This window comes from Macrobrachium nipponense, chromosome 6 (assembly GCF_015104395.2).
Source record: "Macrobrachium nipponense isolate FS-2020 chromosome 6, ASM1510439v2, whole genome shotgun sequence".
Classification (NCBI taxonomy): Eukaryota; Metazoa; Arthropoda; class Malacostraca; order Decapoda; family Palaemonidae; genus Macrobrachium; species Macrobrachium nipponense.
This window is the reverse complement of record NC_061108.1, coordinates 90,790,061-90,814,168: the sequence shown is the minus strand read 5'-3', so window position 1 is coordinate 90,814,168 and position 24,108 is coordinate 90,790,061. Positions and strand designations below refer to the sequence as shown.

Genomic DNA, 24,108 nt, shown 5'->3' with positions numbered 1-24,108 from the left:
TGAGGAAAGTCTTGTGCAGAGGTTAAATTCATTATGATGACGATAATGATGATAAAGTGCGAAGAACATGACTATACCCATTTACTTGAACCCACTTACCCCATGACCCTTACTTATGACCCCCATCCTTTTATCCGGGTCCGAGGTAGAAACAGAGACTCGGACTGATTATCTTTCCGGGAGTGCCAGATGAAATATGGCACCCGTAGGTGTAACGACCGGCGGAGTAAGCCATAATCCAGCGCATATGATCCATATATCCATTTATCCTCCTTTTCTAATCTAATGCTTGACTTACCCTCGCTCGATCACCGTCTGAAAAATGAAGGTTTGGTCTTCATGCGCTTTCTTCATCCAGCCTTTGAGAGAGAGAGAGAGAGAGAGAGTATGTGTGTGTGTGTGTGTGCTCGCTCATAAGAATGTTCGTTTGCGTTTGAGTAGGCCGATGTCTATCTGCTGACGCTATATAATTGTGGCTGATGCTATTGCGGCTCCTAGTATTTCAGTTGAATTCTCCCCCTTCCACACTCCCATCTCTCTCTCTCTCTCTCTCTCTCTCTCTCTCTCTCTCTCTCTCTCTCGTCAGCTTTGTGCTCTTGTTCGAATTTAAGTAATACATCTACTTTTACGACAAGCCTCCTACAAGGATACGGTGCTGTTCGACCGGCATTATGCAAAGCCACAACTGACTCGCCCCAACCTTTCACTTGTTTTGCGTTTGATGAATGGGGCCGGCCACGATTAATTTCCCTTCTATGTAAAGCATCTTCGCCAGCATACAAGCCGGCATCTTACCGCCCCAGACTCCCAACGCCGAGAGCGTAACAACGTTGGCATTCGTGATGAGACTCCTGTTACTGCAGGCGTAGCCTCAGTATTCGGGAAATAGTGATGAGCTTTGACCTGCGCAGTCACGCACTAAGTTGCTTAAATTTACGATAGGCCTTAATTGTCTAATGGAAGTAGCAGCGAGTTATCCTCAACACGAAAAAATAAACATAGTAAGACAGACAAACTTTACTCATTTCTAGTCACATTATTGAATGAATATAGAAATATAGAATTTTGGCCCAAGGCCAAGCGCTGGAACCTATGAGGTCATTCAGCGCTGTAACGGATATTGATAGAAAATGGTTTGAAAGGTTTAACAGGAGGAAAACCTCGCAGCTGCACTATCAATTGTTAGAAGAGGGTTGAAAGTAAGAGGGAGGAAAGACAATATAAAAGGAGGTACAGTAAAAGGAACGAAAAGGATTGTAGCTAGGGGCTGAAGGCACGCTGCAAAGAACCTTAAGTAATGTCGACCGTGCACCGCATGTGGGGCACTGACGACACTATCCTTCCTACGGTGTCTAACAATATTTGACTTGATTTTCTCAGTGACCCCGCAAGATTATTTGACCATGATCCGAAAGGCACCTGTACAGTAATTTCAAAGAACGACGTAGCTACCACAGAAAAGTAGTGTAAGGCCACACCTGTCAAGTTATAAATATCAGCTTCTGTTTTGCTATAATTTCTTATAGAAGTGTGCACGAATTATTTTATTCTTGTATCCATTCAGCTTTTGTATTTATCTTTAGCCTTACGATATATGATAAAGAACCCACAAGAATAAAGTTCTACACTCTGATGTTAAGGAGAGCATAAGACTTCACGGCTGGTAATGGCTTACATCAAACAACTTTCCCTGGAGAACGAAAACATTTATTTAAAAGACTGTTTATTTTCTCCGTACCTTTTCGCAACCCATAAACATCCACCCATTTTTTTCCATAATTTGTCTTCCGTGAAAAACCAGAATAGCGTTTTCAGGAAATATGACAGTCGAAAATTGTATTTCTTCCCTGTTCCACTACATGCGTATACTGACTCAAATACTCATGCTTGAGATGCGCAGATGTATGGAATTATTAATGTAAATTTAAAGACACATGTATCTAATGTGTACATGAGTGTGAACATTCCTGTGTCTTGAATCAAAACAAGCACATTTTTCAGAACCATCCATGAAAGCAATGATAAACATGCATGCATATACATACAATATGCGTAAGCATGCAGGGAATATAATTTCTTATTTCATTCTCATACATATTTTTCCCCACATATCTAGTACCACTGACTGCTTCCAACTCATTTATTTCATCTTTCATAATTACTTTGCCTTCTCGCTAAGTTTCCTGTCTTATCGACTCACGAGATCAATTATTTTGTTTCTTCTAGAACACATAAATGCCGCTTTATACATTTCATTAGTATTCACATATACATTGACTCCAGTGATAATGAATCTGTTATGCAAATTCTGGGCAGTTTTTTCTTTAAAAAAAGGCACTATAATTACATTAGTTTTTAAATCTTTGAAAACCTTCGATTTGAAAGTATTAAAAAACCATACTAGCAAGAAGAGAGAGAGAAAGGGGTGGGGTGTGCGCGTTTGTTAGGGTGACAGGATGAAAATACAAATACAATAACAAAATGGACAACTAATATTCCTTTTCGTTTTGAATTTGTGTTCTCTTTTGTTATCACGCGCTAATGTGGTAAAAAGGCCGTTATGTGAATGTGTTCCGCATGTGATTGTTCTTTTTCCTTTTTCCCTTTGTCGTTCACATCGTGTTTCCGGAGCCGAGTTGTCTGAATGTCTTCGGCGGCTTCGTCTCCAGTCATTTAGTTCTTTTATAATAACGTCTCTCCACAAGAATTTCTATGAGGGATTATTCTTTAAACGTTGTGTACAGTTCTTAGTTTCTTCGTTTACAAAAGTGTTTGTATTGCTTAGGGAAAGGTGAAACACTAAAAGGATGTCGAATGGAAGCAGAAGCCAGAAAAGAAGCCACCGGAACGCTTTAGCCTTTCAGAGGGACGACGGGGGATGGAAGAAGGCAGGACCCCGAAAGGCGCTATCGTAGGTTTCCAGCCGATTTGCTCTCTCTTGACTCCTGCCGGAGTTGCCGTTCGCTCTTCGTTTCGTATCTTTCTCATCTTTTATCTTCTTTATGACGCTCGCTACCGCTGGGGGATGTGCCGTGACAGGGTTAAAATGTTGAGGCTCCCCAGAGTGCAACACTGGCCTTTGGTGGGGTCATTTTCCCACCGCAAGAAACGGCGAGGGACGTGTATGGAGCAGAGGCTGCGTTAAAAGCCGGAGGGATGATCGGTGTCATCTCTTTCTGAAAAACGACCAAGGCATTCTGGGAAAAAAATCCTCCCCGGTCGCGTTTTCGAAGCTGACTCCATTTGGTCCAAGTGTCAAACTCCATCGGGCGTAACCAACTTGCATTCTTTAGGGTCAACTTCCCGTGAAAATGAATAATGAAGTCGACCGTATGCCAGTCCCCCCTAAACGGAACAGGTCTGAGGGAGTTGGGGAGGGAGGACGGGATGGATGGTTTGAGAAGCTATGGCGACGTGTTAGTATCAGTAAAATACGGTTGACCACTTCACCCACTCAGACAGAGATTTATGTGGACACTGCCAATTGCGGTCCCCATCGACCGCTTAAGAGGTCAAGCTTTTGCCTTTTAAGGGAAGTACATATTTATGACAATAAAAAAATGACAAAGGGAATGCAGATGCTGCTCGTCTCTTAGCCTAAAAAATGGTCTATATCTGATGGAAATTTGTTGTCATTCGTGACAAAGACAAGAAACGGCGTCAAAGAAAACTTTTTAACACTACTGCCATAGTCTGTCCTGTTATTACCTGCTTTCAGCAAGACACATGAAAATGCCTGCTTGCCAAGAGATGACAAACTAAAATTGATGCTTGATCTTTTACTATGTTAAAAAATATCAGCGAAAATGACTGACAAATATTCCTGAATATTTGCAGTAATGGCATTTTCCATAACGACTTCTGAAAAATATATCTGCTTTTCGCGTGAATGCAAGAACGTCTGGAAGAAGAAATGACCAACAAAGCCAGACAAACAAACGAACACAAGAAATATAAACAAGAGAGAATAAATGACAAAAATGTTTACAGTTCATAATAATTATAGGAAGAGATCCTGCAACATACTAAAGTGGTGGAAGTGACAAATGAAAGTGACAGATAATGAAAACGTTAGAACGAAATAAAACAACTTTATTTGTAATCCTTAAAGATGAAAAAAAACTGTGAAAATTTCTTTTGAAGAAAAGACACAAACAGGGAAAAATGAGAATTAAAATACGAATAAAAAAAAGAGGGAACAAAGAAGAAATAAACTAAATATAAACGTTACAAGCCAAGAGGCTAGGGAAAGTAAAAAGTTAGATATAAAAAATCAAAATGGGAGAATAGGATAAAGATGACCAAACAGAGAAAAACTTAGGAAGAAGAAGAAGAAGAAGAAGAAGGAAGAAACACCTAGGAGCAGCTACTCAACCCCCGGTTTAACCTTCCGGGTTTACCAAGGCAATGATTACCCCTTTATTCATTCGTATTCATGGGTGTTGAATGAATATTCATCAGTGCCATATTGAGCGATTAACTGCCAGCTTTCGATCACTTCATTGCATATTCATCGTCCTAGGGGAGAGAGAGAGAGAGAGAGAGAGAGAGAGAGAGAGAGAGAGAGAGAGAGAGAGAAGGCATTTATTTCCCCTTAGAAATTTTTCCTGTTCTGTTTTCGCCTCCTTTAGATCTTCCATTTCATGTTTCTAGTTTGTTTTCTCCTTCTGCCAGTAGACGGTTAGATAATTAGATAGATAGATTCCAGGATCTGGGCTGGATTATTCGGAATGCTACTGCATCCGGAGGGTCTCTGTCTCTGTGGGACTTTTTGGAAAGGGATCTGGCAGCACTCCTCAGCTAAGTGAGTGAATGGATGATCTGATTCATAGGAATCGCCGCATCACATTAGGTCCACATCATTACGTTTCCTGCCTTCACAGCTCCCGGGCTGGAGCGTTTTTCCTTCGTCTTTATTTGTCATTAAATCATTACTGGCCTTGAATGAAACTGTAAGGGTAGGTAAATACCATAGACTCTTTGAGTGAAACAATAACAATAACAACAACAACAACAACAACAACAATAATAATAATAATAATATAATAATAATAATAATAATAATAATAATAATAATAATAATCTGGAAAAGCTAGATGCTGAAGTAGCTCCAGGACTCATGCAGAAAAGTGTGACCCTAGAAACGGCGCACGTAGCGAGAAAAGTGATGGACTCCCAAGGAGGTAGGATGCAACCCGGAACCCCACACTATAAATACCACCCAGTCGAATTGGAGGACTGTGATAGACCAAAATAATAATAATAATAATAATAATAATAATAATAATAATAATGAGACAGGATACAAATACCTGGGAATAATGGAAGGAGGAGATATAAAACACCAAGAGATGAAGGACACGATCAGGAAAGAATATATGCAGAGACTCAAGGCGATACTCAAGTCAAAACTCAACGCCGGAAATATGATAAAAGCCATAAACACATGGGCAGTGCCAGTAATCAGATACAGCGCAGGAATAGTGGAATGGACGAAGGCAGAACTCCGCAGCATAGATCAGAAAACCAGGAAACAAATGACAATACACAAAGCACTACACCCAAGAGCAAATACGGACAGACTATACATAACACGAAAGGAAGGAGGGAGAGGACTACTAAGTATAGAGGACTGTGTCAACATCGAAAACAGAGCACTGGGGCAATATCTGAAAACCAGTGAAGACGAGTGGCTAAAGAGTGCATGGGAAGAAGGACTAATAAAAGTAGACGAAGACCCAGAAATATACAGAGACAGGAGAAAGACAGAAAGAACAGAGGACTGGCACAACAAACCAATGCACGGACAATACATGAGACAGACTAAAGAACTAGCCAGCGATGACAATTGGCAATGGCTACAGAGGGGAGAGCTAAAGAAGGAAACTGAAGGAATGATAACAGCGGCACAAGATCAGGCCCTAAGAACCAGATATGTTCAAAGTATGATAGACGGAAATAACATCTCTCCCATATGTAGGAAGTGCAATACGAAAAATGAAACCATAAACCACATAGCAAGTGAATGCCCGGCACTTGCACAGAACCAGTACAAAAAGAGGCATGATTCAGTGGCAAAAAGCCCTCCACTGGAGCCTGTGCAAGAAACATCAGCTACCTTGCAGTAATAAGTGGTACGAGCACCAACCTGAAGGAGTGATAGAAAACGATCAGGCAAAGATCCTCTGGGACTATGGTATCAGAACGGATAGGGTGATACGTGCAAACAGACCAGACGTGACGTTGATTGACAAAGTCAAGAAGAAAGTATCACTCATTGATGTCGCAATACCATGGGACACCAGAGTTGAAGAGAAAGAGAGTGAAAAAATGGATAAGTATCAAGATCTGAAAATAGAAATAAGAAGGATATGGGATATGTCAGTGGAAATCGTACCCATAATCATAGGAGCACTAGGCACGATCCCAAGATCCCTGAAAAGGAATCTAGAAAAACTAGAGGCTGAAGTAGCTCCAGGACTCATGCAGAAGAGAGTGATCCTAGAAACGGCACACATAGTAAGAAAAGTGATGGACTCCTAAGGAGGCAGGATGCAACCCGGAACCCCACACTATAAATACCACCCAGTCGAATTGGAGGACTGTGATAGAGCAAAAAAAAAAAAAAAAAAAAAAAAAAAAAAAAAATAATAATAATAATAATAATAAGGCTGCAGAAGGAAGTGTAGGGGCACAAAAGACCAGCTCCTGACAGACAAAATGGTAATGAAGAACAGTAGGAGAAGGAAAACCAACCTAAGCATGGCATGGATAGACTTTAAGAAAGCCTTCGACATGATACCACAGATAGAATGCCTGAAAATATATGGGGCAGAGGAAAACACCATCAGCTTCCTCAAAAATAAAATCCGCAACTGGAATACAATACATACAAGCTCTGGAATAAGACTAGCAGAGGTTAATATTAGGAGAGGGATCTTCCAGGGCGACTCACTGTCCCCACTACTCTTCGTAGTAGCCATGATTCCCATGACAAAAGTACTACAGAAGATGGATGCCGGGTACCAACTCAAGAAATGAGGCAACAGAATCCACCATCTGATGTTCATGGACGACATCAAGCTGTATGGTAAGAGCATCAAAGAAATAGATACCCTAATCCAGACTGTAAGGATTGTACCTGGCGACATCAGGATGGAGTTTGGAATAGAAAAATGCGCCTTAGTCAACATACAAAAAGGCAAAGTAACGAGAACTGAAGGGATAAAGCTACCAGATGGGAGCAACATCAAACACATAGATGAGACTGGATACAAATACCTGGGAATAATGTAAGGAGGGGATATAAAACACCAAGAGATGAAGGACACGACCAGGAAAGAATATATGCAGTCTCAAGGCGATACTCAAGTCAAAACTCAACGCCGGAAATATGATAAAAGCCATAAACACATGGGCAGTGCTAGTAATCAGATATAGCGCAGGAATAGTGGAATGGACGAAGGCAGAACTCTGCAGCATAGATCAGAAAACCAGGAAACATATGACAATACACAAAGCACTACACCCAAGAGCAAATACGGACAGACTATACATAACACGAAAGGAAGGAGGGAGAGGACTACTAAGTATAGAGGACCGCGTCAACATCGAGAACAGAGCACTGGGGCAATATCTGAAAACCAGTGAAGACGAGTGGCTAAAGAGTGCATGAGAAGAAGGACTAATAAAAGTAGACGAAGACCCAGAAATATACAGAGACAGGAGAATGACAAACAGAACAGAGGACTGGCACAACAAACCTATGCACGGACAATACATGAGACACACCAAAGAACTAGCCAGCGATGACACATGGCAATGGCTACAGAGGGGAGAGCTAAAGAAGGAAACTGAAGGAATGGTAACAGCGGCACAAGATCAGGCCCTAAGAACCAGATATATTCAAAGAACGATAGACGGAAATGACATTTCTTCCATATGTAGGAAGTGCAATACGAAAAATGAAACCATAAACCACATAGCAAGCGAATGCCCGGCACTTGCACAGAACCAGTACAAAAAGAGCCATGATTCAGTGGCAAAAGCCCTCCACTGGAGCCTGTGCAAGAAACACCAGCTACCTTGCAGTAATAAGTGGTACGAGCACCAACCTGAGGGAGTGATAGAATACGATGAGGCAAAGATCCTCTGGGACTATGGTATCAGAACAGATAGGGTGATACGTGCAAATAGACCAGACGTGACGTTGATTGACAAAGTCAAGAAGAAAGTATCACTCATTGATGTCGCAATACCATGGGACACCAGAGTTGAAGAGAAAGAGAGGGAAAAAATGGATAAGTATCAAGATCTGAAAATAGAAATAAGAAGGATATGGGATATGCCAGTGGAAATCGTACCCATAATCATAGGAGCACTAGGCACGATCCCAAGATCCCTGAAAAGGAATCTAGAAAAACTAGAGGCTGAAGTAGCTCCAGGACTCATGCAGAAGAGTGTGATCCTAGAAACGGCCAACATAGTAAGAAAAGTGATGGACTCCTAAGGAGGCAGGATGCAACCCGGAACCCCACGCTATAAATACCACCCAGTCGAATTGGAGGACTGTGATAGAGCAAAAAAAAAAAAAAAAAAAATAATAATTTATTAAATATAATGGCAGTATTTACAGAATTCTGCCATTATATTCAATAAAACATTTTTGAAAGAAGGTCTGTATCCAGCATACAATAATAATAATAATAATAATAATAATAATAATAATAATAATAATAATAATAATAATAATAATGGAACTGACTTCACTGTCGTATTCTCCATGAATATAATAATAATAATAATAATAATAATAATAATAATAATAATAATAATAATAATAATAATAATAATAATAATAAAGTATCCAGCCAATGAGAGACTGGTTTAAATCAGTGATTACATACGGAATGTATCCATAACATTTACATGACGTGGGGTTCGACAGTGGTAATGATCATAAAACGTTATTAGTATAACACTGTCACCAATGTCAGAAAATCAGTATTATTAGTAAAGACTGCTTGTCAAACAATGCAGTCATGAGACCCTAAACAAGATATCAGGGGTAATTCTAACAGTCACAATTGCACTATTGAATTGACAGTTGATAAAAAAGTATTTGATGTCTAATGCAACTGCATCACAACCTCAATTCCTTTTCCACAATAGCTTTGGCCTTATCTATTCTCAGTCGTTGGCACATTCTGTAGCGAGGATTATTGTTATTCTGTGGAAGATTGTTGTGCTCCAGATACTGTATCCAGTTAACAATACCGTGACCTCACGTCTAGAGATGTTGGCTAATCGTTTCTAAATATCAGCGGGGATAACAACTGAATGGCTGATGTCTACATCAACACTATGACGCACTAAACAACCAGAGATGATACAGTGATAAAAGCAAAAGAGCAAGTGAATTCATAGAGCATTTCATAACAGATAACAGTTCAAGCCTCTTATGCTTAATGTAGGTTGCAATCTTTGTATCTGCTCCAGTGCGACTGGGGCATAAGAATATATCAATGTATTAATAATATTTTCCCTCATTAGTTGTTGAATTCAATTCAGATGCAAATATAACAATTATTAGTGATAGACCTGCATTGCAAAGGACGGCGGTGTTTACAGCGTAACCTTCTCCCTAACTGGGAAGAAATGTGGGTGGAATTTCCTAACAGTCCTGATGATGCAGAGGAGGCACACGGAGAGAATGATGCTGCCTTATGCAATCAGAAGGGCAGTTTATGCAACTAGTTTGATGCATTGATTGCCTGTGAACGTAAAACGCATACCTTAAATTTGCTCTATTTACCAAGAATTGAGTGATAGCAGTCATTCATAATCCGGGATTAAAGTCAAATCATCTTAACTTTGATGTTAACGAGACTTAACTATACTTACAATAGCATGAACTACCATTTGGTCGTCATCGTGATTCAGAGGCAGCAGTTTTTTTGCATTTCAAATGGAACTGTGGTTGTAAGTACCCAGTTGAGAAGTCTGCCTGTCTATTAGGGATTTCAGACACTCTTGCCACTATGGTAGACCAACATGTATCTATGTGTATGAAGTGTAGTGAGTACCAAAAGATTAATTGTCAGTATAATGACATGACTTTAAAAACAACAAAGATGAAAACTTTATGACATCAATACCACCATAATGACGCCATTTTACATTACACCAAAGACCTTGGAGCCTGACCCTCACGCTTGAAAAGCTGCTATCGGGAGCCATTGTGATTCATGAACATATTGTCAAAAGAAAGTTGAGGGATCCATCTATTTTTGCCATAACCTTCGCAGTTTCCTCTTCAACATTTAATCAGTACTAATGCCCTCAGAAAAATTGGTCTTTGTTCGGTAATGTCTTGACATAATACTGTTTTAGAATAAAGCGTCACTGAAAATTAAAAATAATTCCGAATAAGTGGAAAAACCTAGATGACAAATTTCATAATTTTGTTTTATTAGTTCAAGCGCAAATAATAAGAACATTTGAATGAATATCAGAATACATTACACAGCACATCATTCAGTAAATTCAGCAACAAATCATATCAAGGCACAAGTGTAGTAAAAAATCCTTTGAAACGAATTCTCTTTAAAAATGTAAGGATAATCTTGGTGTTTAAGCCAAGGGTGGGCAAAATCCTTTTACCCAGTATGAACTAACTGTAGATTCACAAAAATGTAATCACATAAGGCGATTGTCTGAAGGACAGAAAAAGTTCTTGTTGGGCAGTAACCCATTCTTCTATTCCAAAAACTTTTAGGCCTTGAAAATATGACCCCACTGTGCCAGTCGTGAAATTCATTCAACTCTGGAAACCATCTTTTTATAACTTTCGAACTTTTGGTAGTCTTCGTTGAAGGTCCCAGACTTATCTTCCAGGGCTCTCATTTCGTAAGGATAAGCATTTGTCCAGACTGGTGGCACGATATTGATTGATTTAACGGAATTTTCAGAATTTATTTATTTATTTATTTATTTATTTTTAAATTTTTTTGTTTACTCCAGATAGTTCTTAGATGTTGGCTTCTACCTTTGTAAACCTTTCCGCACATTCCCAATTAACCTCCAGGTCCTACAATCTGCCAAGATCTGAAAGTTGCGATCGGTAAGTATTTGAGTAACTAAAGCAAAAGTTTAAAAAATTAGCGCAAGATGGTTCCGAAGTCTAAACAGGCGCGAGTCGTTTCAGATTTCCATCTGAAAAATGTTCGATAATGGGAGAACTAAAAAAGAAAAAAAAAAAAGAACACCATACGATTTAAAAGGGTATCTGAAGGGAGATGTTATACTTTAGAATCATGAGTTAAATGCTTAAGATTTATTAAGAATAGAACAATAAAAATTCTGATTAATAATGTAAAGGTATTTTGTTAATGCGAAAACTTTGTGTAGTTAAAACTCTCAGTTGTGAGCGATTTATTGCTAAGTAACTAATCGGCCTCTTGGTTGTCAACTCAATAAAGAATATCTCTTGACAATATTTTCAGCTCGTATATTCGACACCCTAGCTGAGTTAGAAAAAAAAAGCATAGTACTCGTCTTTCCTTTAGTGTTACATGTTGGAATGTAAGATGAATTCCTTTTGCGAATAAAGAGTCAATCATTACCTAATCACATAATGTTTAAAAAAAAACCCAGATGCTAACCTGCGCAATCTATAAAAATCCCGCTCTTAACAAAAGAAGCGCCTTCGGAGGGACCACTAAATTATTGCTAACAAGACCCGATTTCATCGCGAGAAAGGTTTCTGATCCATTAAAGATGAGGCACAGTTATGACTCCCTTGTCTCCCTTGACCAATGGCTCTCCTCGCTTCTCTCCTCGCCGTTATCTGAGCGTTTCAAAGACGCGATCGAGAAATGGATGGAATGGAGGAGGACTTTCATCGTGCAGGATTTTTGCAATGATCACTGGTGACAAACGCCAGTGCCATCATTCAATAATGTTTTGATATGGAAATCTTTTGAGTAAAGTCATCATGCAATAATGTTTTAATACAGAAATCTCTTTGATCAAAATTTGAGTACAAATATCCGGTTGCAACGCAATGATATTCTACTGAAATTTAAATTATAGCAGAAAAGCGGAGAGAGATCGGGAAGGCATAATTTCACGACAAAGTGGAAGGTCTGATATTTGCACTTTCAACGTGTATTCGACACGAGCTTGATGGTGAGCACTACGCTGCGCTGAAATCCGGCGCTGCCCGTCATGTCTCCCGTACCATCCCCCTCCCCTCCCTATCCCGACCCCACCCGGGGCAGACAAACAGGTTTGCAAGAGGAGGGTGGCTGTGTCATGTCTCCCTTACCCTCCTGATCTCCTAACTAGTCAGCCCCCACCAGGGGCGGATAAACAAGAAAGATCGATTCGGATTTTATTATTATAGATTATGTGACACTGAACATTAGAATGTATGATTTCAAAAGATGTTGAAGTTGTGTCTTAGCCAAAATCCTTTGAATTTCCTTGGACTTTTTATTTCTTATTTTGTAGACATTCTCAGAGTAAGCACAGAAAAAAGTTCATGCAGACACAAAGTGTATCACATGGTACTTTTCTTGACGAACAATATATCAGTTAAAACATAAAGTACAATAACTTCATATTTCTTTCCACCTAAAGATACTTCAAGGGAATTCGATTATAATAATCAGTCGCTATGAAGATGTTAGTGCCGTGCCTTTATTAGTGTCTGCATACTGCTTGTCCTACGACCTTTTTACATTAAATCTTTTGAGTCTAAATTCAGTCAAATGGTAAACAAAAATCAACATATTTATTGAGGAAACGTAAACAGTTGTCAAAATCAACTGGGGTCTGCAAACATCACAGATATTATGAATAACTTGATCACGAAGTATATAAAACGTGATGCTATGTATAAATAAAGGTATTGCCACGGAGGAAAATTCAAAGGCGAGAAAGCCAAGAACTTTCGGTCTAGCACGACTCTTTACTTAGGCACAACTATGTTGTGCCTAAGTAAAGGGGTCGTGCTAGACCGAAAGTTCTTGGCTTTCTCGCCTTTGAATTTTCCTCCGTGGCAATACCTTTATTTATACATAGCATCACGTTTTATATACTTCGTGATCAAGTTATTCATAATATCTGTGATGTTTGCAGACCCCAGCTGATTTTGACAACTGTTTACGTTTCCTCAATAAATATGTTGATTTTTGTTTACCATTTGACTGAATTTAGACTCAAAAGATTTAATGTAAAAAGGTCGTAGGACAAGCAGTATGCAGACACTAATAAAGGCACTAATAAAGGCACAACATAGTTGTGCCTAAGTAAAGGGTCGTGCTAGACCGAAAGTCCTTGGCTTTCTCGCCTTTGAATTTTCCTCCGTGGCAATAACTTATTTATCACAAATATTATACGAAAAAAGGACACTTCTTGTACAAAATATTTTATTAATTTTAAAGTGAACAATAAATAGCCAATACTGAGACACGTTCAAAAATAGTATTAAGTTAACTGTTATCTCATGCCAAGCATTTACTGCACTAGGTTACGAATATCATGCTAGAGTAGAGCAATTTCTGTAGAGGTTATCCTACCAAGAATTGAGACTAAAGAATGCTCTATACGCTGCTCTGCTGACTGCTTATAAATCATGTAATTGAGATACGGCCTTAACATTATCTTATATGGAACTGCGGGCTAAACTAAAACATTTTAAGCAAACAACTACTTCAAGCATCTATACTGATTTTCATGCTCATTAACAAAATATACATCTCATTCCAAGTCAGTTCAAAACAAAAGAAACACAAACGATGGTATAATTCCTAAATCATATAAAAAAGCATGATATACCAAGAGCTATAAATATAAAGTAATTGAATACGTGCTTTATTGACAATAGCTATAATACTTACATGGATACCCGTGTGCTTGAGAAAGAGAAAAAGAAATAATTACGAATAATAGTTTGAGCTCTCATTCATTACTTCTTGACCTTAATTCCTCATTCTTTCTTCTTATCTTCTGTGTGTTCATTCATACAGCAAAACTATATCATTAATATTCATATCCATATTATTACTACGTGTGAAAACAGTGAGAAATATACACGAACATAACGATACTATAAGGAATAAAAGTAAGTAAACAGAACTGGATAAGATATTTACACTTGAATGACCGAAAATGTGTTCTTATCATGAAGAAATTGGGCATACAGGAAATATAATTATTTTCCTATAGTTGTTTAAGGTGAAAATCATATTCTCTACTTATCGTTTATTCCTTGTACGTAAATGATCCTACCACCAACTTATGCAAGTGTAAATTTCCCAACAAACTTATCCCAGTTGAAATCCGAATGAAACACATTACCTGTTCAGCTTTTCCAGTATGCGATACACCCTTTATATGACACTCATGTGCTATGGCATTTAGACTTTTGGAAGAAACAAAGGAACGAAAATGGCAAATTAACATAGATCACTGCTTAGAAATTTTCATAACTTAGTGGTCCGGTGTGAGTGAAATTGGTCAGAACGTCATGGGAAGACAGTCTTTTTTTTTTCTCTCTCTCTCTCTCTTAAATAGCTGAACGTGCTTGATATGATTCAATTCTTCGAAAAGACTTATCGGTATATAGAGTACATATCCCTATAAATTTTGTAATATTCTTAATCTCTCCATTATCATAATTTCAAACGGTTGATTGTTTAATTATCAGTAATATCAGACTATGCATTTCTTGCGCTGCGTTTATAGGAAGATTCTGGCCTTATAGAACCAAAATTTTTTTTGAATCTTCCGATTACGTACGCATTTATATGTTGTTTGCGTTAAGCACTACCGATTGTAGGAAGCTACAGGACTATATTTCATTAATTAACCAAGCAAAAACTTACACTTCAGAGCAGAGCTCATTCAGAAGTATATGCACAAACAGAGACGCAAATAATCCGCCCGAAATCCAAACGAACTCGAACGGAGTCATCCCAGGAGAAAACATGCTTGAGATGTCCTTCGTACCCCGAGTCAATGCGCAGTTCGATATCTCCGTTGGATGCTGGAAACCCTTCCCAACATGACGCAAATACTTTTCCTTTATTAAAATTAAATATATAAGGGGAAAATTAAAAGGAATTCCTCAATAAATATTCTGACCATTCCATTTAGCTTTAAGAATAAAAAAAAATGGCCGAATATGAACTCGCTCACAGTCAAAACACCGATTTTTCACCTTGACCTCACAGTAGAATTTCTAAGTCCCTTCTGCGTACCCAGAAAGAGAGAGATTGATGTTTCTACATATATTCTCAGTGAATAATGCTAAGGTCTTGAATGAATCATTCGGTGAGTGCCATAGTAATTACGCTTAATCTGTTTTTGCCCCGATACCAATTAGAATTTTAGTTCTATGTAATAGACCTGGCTCATTATAAAAAAGAAAGAAAACTTTTCTAGTCCATATATATATATATATATATATATATATATATATATATATATATATATATATATTGCTAAAACTAACTTAAATATAAAGTCCTGGATATTTTTAGAACTGCATCTTCAATCGAAATAAATGACAAGAGTCATACCGACAGGCTATCAGAGGAAAACAAAGTTCGTATTGTTCTCGTGTTTAGGCTCTTTAAAAATTAAGCTTCAAATTACAGTAAGACTTAACAAAGTCTACTTCCTCGAAAGTTAGCCACATTACCCTCTGACTTTGTGAACGTACAGCTACACAAAGAATCGAGGAGGAGTTAAACGCTGGTCGGGGTTCCCACACAGCCAGGTGGGAGACTCGACCAGCGTTTAACTCCTCCTCGATTTTTTGTGTAGCTGTACTTTCACAAAGTCAGAGGGTAATGTGGCTAACTTTCGAGGAAGTAGAATTTGTTAAATCTTAATTTTTAAATACCTTAAACACGAGAACAAAACGAACTTTGTTTTCCTCTGATAGCCTGTCGGTATGACTCTTGTCATTTATTTCGATTGAAGATGCAGTTCTAAAAATATCCAGGACTTTGCATTAAGTTAGTTTTAGCAATACATACTATATATATAGATATATATATATATATATATAATATATAATATAGATATATATATATATATATATATATATGTATATATATACATATACATAATATATATATATATATATATATATCTATATATATATATTATATATATATATACCCTTCAACAGCTCGACGTATTTACGTATAATTCCTGGGTTATCTCAAATCCCGTTGTCTGTGATGCTTGTTGAGTATGGTTATTATAGGTGACCTGAACCAGTAAAATGAAAGCAAAAACAATGTCAAAAGTCTGTCTGGAAAATTATAAGAATATAGAATATAGAATTTAGGCCAAAGGCCAAGCGCTGGGACCTATGAGGTCATTCAGCGCTGAAACGGAAATTGACAGTAGGAAGGTTTGAAAGGTGTAACAGGAGGAAAACTTTCGAAGCAGTTGCCCTATGAATCAACAGTTAGGAGAGAGTAGAAAGTCATATGGAAGAAAGAAAATAGTAACGGAGGAACAGCAAAAGGACCGAAAGGTGTTGCAGCTAGGGGCCGAAGGGACTCTACAGAGCAAAAAAGCTTAAGTAATGCTACAGTGCACTGCGTGAGGTGCACTGAAGGCACTATCTCCCCGCCCCCCTCCCCCCAACAACCCACGAGGAAAAAATGATAGAAATGGGTCCTCTTCATGCACGAATTAAACAAATTAACTAACCAATCACTGAAGCTACTGATGGACTTATTTTCCCAAAATACTTCCCAAACCGCGATCAGTACCAGATCAGAAAGGGAAGACGCCGAAGGGGATTAGGGGAGGTGAGGGGGGGGGGGGGGGGGACTTAATTCTGTTGAAGGAGAGGTGGAAGAACCTCCCAAGTCTTCAAAAGTTGACGAACTTTAATGGCTCTTTCGGGTACAATGGCCGATTTGGAGGATTATGAGGGAAATCGAGAAGGAAAAAAGTTTTGGGTGATTTCTGAGTGTGTTTCTGAGGATTCGACAATAATCTGTTCCATATTCACAGTGAAAATTTTTCAAGAATTATGTGTGAAGCTAAATGGCATTACTGTCCCCCATGTACTCTCTTTAACTTTAGTTACGGACTAATTGATTAACTGACTGATTTGAGACAATTTTCTGCCTCTGCATGATTTTCTAATTGGTGACAACTCATACGAAAAGTCAGCAAAAAGATCTATTATATGAGAAACGTGAATATTGTGTAGATCTTGTCAGGTACGGTAACAACAGCTTTTCTCCTGTGTGTGTGTGTGTGTGTGCGCACGGAGAACTTTACTCTATGCTAATGACACATTTCATAAAAATATGCGTCTTCTGATTTTATCCACCAAACTCTCTATAGGGAATTGCTTTGAATGTCGAAAAGGAGATATACGCACGAACACACATTTAGTGAAAAATACTATCTGTCAGTCTTATACCATGGGATATGATCGCCAAGTTCTCTTCACTTTTAGAAGATGAACGTTTTTCCCCAAAGGGGGAACTTCCAGAATGTCATTTACTTCATAGCAGATACATATAACCGGGTGGGAACGGGAATCCAGTAAACCTACAACCAAATAGATCCACAAATAAATAAACCCTTCGACGAGAAATTTTATTAAAAAAAGTCCTGAAAATTCAATACAGCTTGGGCGAGCATCTCTTACATAACATAAAACTTAATAATGTAAGTTTTGAGAGAGAGAGAGAGAGAGAGAGAGAGAGAGAGAGAGAGAGAGAGAGAGAGAGAGAGAGAGATAGTAATAAAGTCGTGGCTCGGTTTGCCCAGGAGCAAAGTCAACATGCAGAGATGGGCGACGGTGCTGAGTTCTCCTCTAATTTTCGTTCACACCTCCATTAGATAATGGTCACTCACGACTTGTCTACGAATCACTCCAGCACTTGGTCAGTGTGATCCTGGTTTAGGTAAAAATATGACCCGTACTTGAGTACATTTAAGAAACATCGAAAGGCTTGACGATAATGGAAAATAAGATCACCATCGTTACTCTCCATGAAATTAGAGAAGGGTCTGAATGCGAAGAGCAAAGAAATAGTCCGAAACTTAGGAACAATTGCATTTGAAAGTGCAAGGGCCGGAACACCCGAATATTCGATGACTTTCTATTACTTTTGGTTCTTCGGACAAACCTCCTACTTTGACTGATGTGACGAGGCTTTAGGATTCACTTATAGATCTAAGTTAACCTAAATTCCATAGACATTACTATTATGTCTATATTTGCCATGGATGTCAAATTTACCTTTACATATGCTGAATTAATTTCTCAAGATCCCATGAGCATTCCATATACACTAACAGTTAACTATTTTCCATAAATTCTAGCCAAGGCAGAAAACACCCATTACTGCACGAACAGATTTATTGATCAAGAAGCGTCTTGAGAAGTGAAGCTAAATTGCCCTTCAAAAATAGGGATTTGAAAAGTGATGAATCTTATACTTACTTTTATAAGGATAAGGGAAAACACAGAAGTTGCTATAACCGTAACCATATCAAATATTGATAAATCACACCAATATGAAGCCAGACATTCGGGAAAGAAAGAGAAAAACGACAGAGAGACGATCCAACTCTAAATATCATAATTCAAAAACGAAAGCCCTTCAGAGCTAAAGTTGGAAAAATAGGGCGAAAGAGAAAGAAAGTGGGAGGGAAAAAGGCCTCCCCATCTTTTTCATCCAACTTGGTTTCAAGAGTTTAGGAGCGGGAAATGGATCTTGATGAGGATGAGGAAGAAAAGACGAAATAAGTTAATGAAGGAGGAAGGCTCAGGAAAAGAACGAGAAATGAGGATGGCGACAACGAAAAATAACAAATTTATGAGGTTAATTAAAAGGAACGAGAAACCGGAGAGCATTTTGTTTGGAAGAAAAAAAGTAGACCAAGAATAAAAGAGAGAGAGAGAGAGAGAGAGAGAGAGAGAGAGAGAGAGAGAGAGAGAGAAAACTCTTTAATGGTAACTAGATGGAAGTCCGTCGAAGGAAGGTAAGGAAGAGATGGAAATAGAATCTGACTTGATAGAGAGAGAGAGAGAGAGAGAGAGAGAGAGAGAGAGAGAGAGAGCCTCAAGACGGCGAGAGATGAAATCTCCCGATTTGGAGAACCACCCACCCATAGAGCAGAGTAGCACCCTACCTTATCCCCCCTTACAAAAACTTTACAGAATGGGAGAAGAGGAGGAGGAGGAGGAGGAGGCCTCAGGGAGTCGGCATTTGGGTAGAGGAGGGCCTGACCCTCCCTCCCATAATCACCTCGTGTCAACATGGACCCTTTTGAACTCTGTTCGGGCGCTTGTGGAGCCAGATTGGATCGGAGAGTTGCATTCGATATCATTTTATTTGGGAAAGGGGGATTATGGGAGATCATTTGGCCACGCTATGAAAGGACGATGGCGAGACATTATTGGTTTTATAATTAAAGTTTCCTTCCTCCGGGGGCTTCTTTTGTAGGAGACCGCACAGACTCCTTCAAGTCTCCTGGGGACGCTGGGGTTAGTTATCCCGAGAGAGAGAGAGAGAGAGAGAGAGAGAGAGAGAGAGAGAGAGCCATCGGTCGTTAGCCGTAATCAGCTAAAAGAAGCGATTTTTCCTTAATAATGGAAATTCATATTTTTCTTATTTTTCCATTTCCTTTCATTAAGAGTCATTTGGAATAAGTCTCGACGAGATGGAAATATGATTTGTAATTGTTAAAACTGAATACGGCTGATACGCAGAAGAACTGAACTACGAAATGTGTTACCAATGCTAACATATCATGAATCTTCGATTACCCATGAAAAGATGAGGAATGACACAGCAAAACGACCGCTGTAAGTTTCATTATATCTTCTAGAAGCGTTAGGCAGAGTGGGAAGTGGTCTAAGGGACAGACCGCCTACAGAGTTCAAATAGCAAAATAACTCATGAGTGTGGCAATATAACTCCATAGAATGAAGGAACTGTAGTTACAGATGTTATCAGAGCGCTTGATGGAACTGAAATTTTGTAAGAAACAAAACTTGGAGATTTATAACATAAAAAAGGGATTTTGTCATAGCGTATATAGTGACAGTGAGAAGATCCTTGTTAAGTTTTAATGAAAGGTAAAAGTGCTGCAAAGTTAATCGAAGAAGCTTCAGCACAAGCTATTAAACGGAATAATTATACTTTTTGTTGATCTCTCACTTAACAGAAACCAAAGTTCACTTCATTGCACTGGGAGGGGGTGCTTAGGTGACTGAGAAATGACATAACGCCTAAGAACAGTATCCCTAAAATGTTACAGAGTGAACATATGAGTTTGCTTATCTTACATTTAATACATGTATTTCAAATTATTTCTCCTACAATTCTTTAGCCTTCTTTCGCCCAGCCTAGAACATGCATTAATCCATGACTTACGTTTGTTTTGCAACAATGAAAATTGTACATATGGCTGATAAAAGGGACAATCTCGCCTCCAATACAACAAAAGCTTAAAGGATTTTTTTTTCTTTAAGGAAAACGAAACTCCAATCAAATACATTGCAAGGACGCTTCGATGTCCTTGACCCGACCCAAAGCGGAGATGGAGAGACAGACCATTTTGCCTTCATCGGATATGCTCCTGGAATGAAGAGGTTCTGTTTGTACAAAGACGGGGGGTGTGGGTTAATAGGGGCTATGAAGGAGGGGGTAGGGACAGGGCGACGGACAACTCCAAGACGAGGTAGACTTCCGGATACAAGACTGGCTTATAGCGATTTCTCGGATTGTGTGCCACTTACTTCCACCCTCACCGATTTCTTTATTGGTTTTTCAGCCACTTCACATCTAACCTTTCGCTTCATTCATTCATTCTCATTTTGTATTTTGTTTTGTTGTTCAATTTTTTCTTCGTCAAATAATATGTTCTGTTTCACTGTATTGTCTTTTAGTAATATCTGTAACCTCGAATTCACCTTCGACATTAGTACATCTTCCTTCTATGTATGTTGTGAGTACGTAGGATTTTTCGTTTTTCTCCCACGAAACCCTGATTATTATGCTATAGAGCTAAATATTCAGCCGATACAAAAGCAAACTTATAAACAGTGTATATGTGTATATATATGCGTGTGTGTGTGTGTGTGATATATATATATATATATATATATATATATACTATATATATACACACACACAGATATGCGCACATTACTTTTTCTGTACGCCTCTTTCCTCTTACTGGGAATGGGTTCGAAATGTTATAGTTTACGGTTTTCAGTATTTTCGGAGAGGATTGCTGATTCCACGGACCTTCTGCTTACTGTGACTCAGGCCACCAACAGTCGGATAACTATCAGGATACATAACTTCACTACCCAAGCAAGGTTCATGCATTAACTATTTTCATAATATATATATATATAATATATATATATCTATATATATATTTACATATATAGTATATATAATATATATATATATATATATCTATATATAATATATATATATATATATATATATAATATATTAATATATAATATAAACGCCTGGCTATAAAATTGCCAAATATCTCATCCCTTTACTGGAAAGCTTTTTTAATAATGAGCTTAGTCTTTCTAATTCCTTAGAATTTAAAAACAGTATTTTGTCAGGATTCAGATTTAATCATGGCTAGTTTTGACATAGAATCATTATTTATTAATATACCCGTGGAGGAAACAATTTGAGTATATTTTAGATAAATTTTTACTGATGATGAAAGTGTTCACCATGGATTTAACCGTCCGGATTTTAAGTAGTTGTTAGAGTTGCCAGTGCGGGACACTGCCTTTGTTTTTAATGATGAGGTATACGTGCAAGTTGAAGGTGTGGGCATGGGTAACCCACTGAATTGCGCATTTACTAACATTTTTATGCACAAATTTGAGAGAGAACTGCTGGACAGTTGTCCTTCTTCATTTAAACCCTTATTTTATCGCCGATAGGTGGATGGCACTTTTGTTCTTTTTAAGGACCATTTGCACTGTGACTCATTCTTGCAACTTGCCAATTCTTTACGTCCCAACATTAAATTTATGTATGAATTGGAAAGCAATAACCAACTGCCTTTCTTAGATACGATTGTTTTCCGTGACGACATCCGTTTTCACACAGGTATTTTTCGAAAGGCAACGTTCACAGGCATTGGTCTTAACTTTTATAGTTTTAGTTTTTTCAATTTTAAATTAAATTCGCTGTCTACCCTCCTCCAAAGAGCCATGACTTTAACTTCTGATTGGAGTCTTTTCCACAAAAACATCGGAATCCTTTACGATTATTTTAAATCAAATTGTTACCCTCGTAATCTCTTTATGAAATATGTCAGGAAAACTCTGGAAATTTCATTTCATCCTCCAGCAGCAATACATTTGGCCCAGAAACTTAGGTTTTATATACGATTTCCTTATATGCATGACACCTCTTTTTTACCTCACTTATGAAGGAGAATTTTCATTAATCATTTTCCAGCTGTTGATGTTAAGTTTGTCTTAATGAACCCTAGAACTGTCCGTAATATGTTGCGTCATAAAAAGAGATTACCTCCCTTAATGCAATCCGGCGTTGTCTACATTAATACTTGCTGCCGATGCATTAGGCAGACTTACGTTGGAAACACGCGTCGCTTGGTTAAGGTGAGATGTGATGCACAAATGGGCATTAGTTTCCGTATAGGGTGTAAACTATCTAACCAAGAACTATCTAATACTAGATATCAAGGGAAATTTTTAAAAAATAGTATAAACTATAAGGATTTCAAGATATTGTTATCAAGTCCATACGAACACCACCTTCCAATTTTAGAATCTCTAGGTATAAAGAAACTAGTTCCAACCTTAAACAACGACACTTCCATCTGTTCCTTTGTACATAGCTTAAACCAGGCCCTTCTTCTTGTTTACTTTCGATGCGTTTCCCATAAAGCAACCGAACGTTCGTTGGAGACAAAGGGTTCTTTTTTTACTATCCTAATTTTTAACGTATTGCCTTTTTGTTTATTTATTTATATATTTTGTTTTATTTTATTTCATTTTTTAGAGTAACTCGTATTTCAATGCTGTAACTTTCCTCGTATTAATTTATTCAGTGTGTTTTTTTATGTCAACAAAAATAATCTAATGCTGTATTGTATATCAGTTTTTTATCTTTTATTTTAGCCGGGATGATGAGACATTGGTCTCGAAACGTCGCGATACGAATAAAGTGACACATGATTAATGTAGTCTTCTTCAACGCTTCTGATTTGTATCATATATATATATATAATATATATATATATATATATATATGTATGTATATATATAATATATATATATATATATATATATATATATATATATGTGTTATGTATGTTTGTAGATTCTACTGTCCTTATTTAGCTAGATACATATATATGTATATGTAATAGCCCAACAACTTGAAAAATTAGAGTATTGTGGCTATTACATTTACATATATTTAAATATACACACACACACATACACACACACACACACACACACACATATATATATATATATATATATACTATATATATATATATGTGTGTGTGTGTTTATGAACATATATACTGATTATATATATAATAAATATATATATATATATATATATATATATATATAATATATATATATATAATATATATATACGATTAGTAGAGATAAGTAAAAATAGCGTCAAAACCCTGCCAGCACTTATTTCTAAACAACCACAACAATTTAGTAGTTGTTGGAACCAAAAACGAATCTCACAGGTTAAGAGGAAACAACTTCAAGTCAAAGCTGCTTAGCAGAGGTAATGATACAGATATTAGTGCTCGAAGTCTACGGTGATAATGCGTAGATTTCGGTTACAAAGTCCATTCTTCCCAGAAGATACATTCTTTTCATAAGATTTTGGTAAACATTTAAAAGAACCTATTGTGTATTCTTGCTAACAAAGAAACAAATAAATAAACAATCGAGTAAACAGGCAACAAACCTAACAAAACCCTCTAAGCGGAGGTAGCAAATGTTTCCATTTTGAGAAATGAACTCAGAAAAGGCCATCATTTTTTTTTTTTTTTTTTTTT

The 24,108-nt window shown here is 37.6% G+C and overlaps 1 protein-coding gene across 3 annotated transcripts in view; it reads right to left on the bottom strand.

Annotated features, from left to right (window-relative positions):
* LOC135216132 (protein Skeletor, isoforms B/C-like) overlaps positions 1-24,108 on the bottom strand; it is a 273,242-nt gene that overhangs the window by 123,793 nt on the left and 125,341 nt on the right. Inside the window, exon 2 of one of the 3 annotated variants that reach the window (XM_064251208.1) lies at positions 13,905-13,919. The exons of the other annotated variants lie outside the window; for them this stretch is intronic. Within the exon in view, the coding sequence (XP_064107278.1) occupies positions 13,905-13,919 (15 nt within the window). The remainder of the gene's footprint in view (positions 1-13,904; positions 13,920-24,108) is intronic. 3 annotated transcript variants of the gene reach the window in all.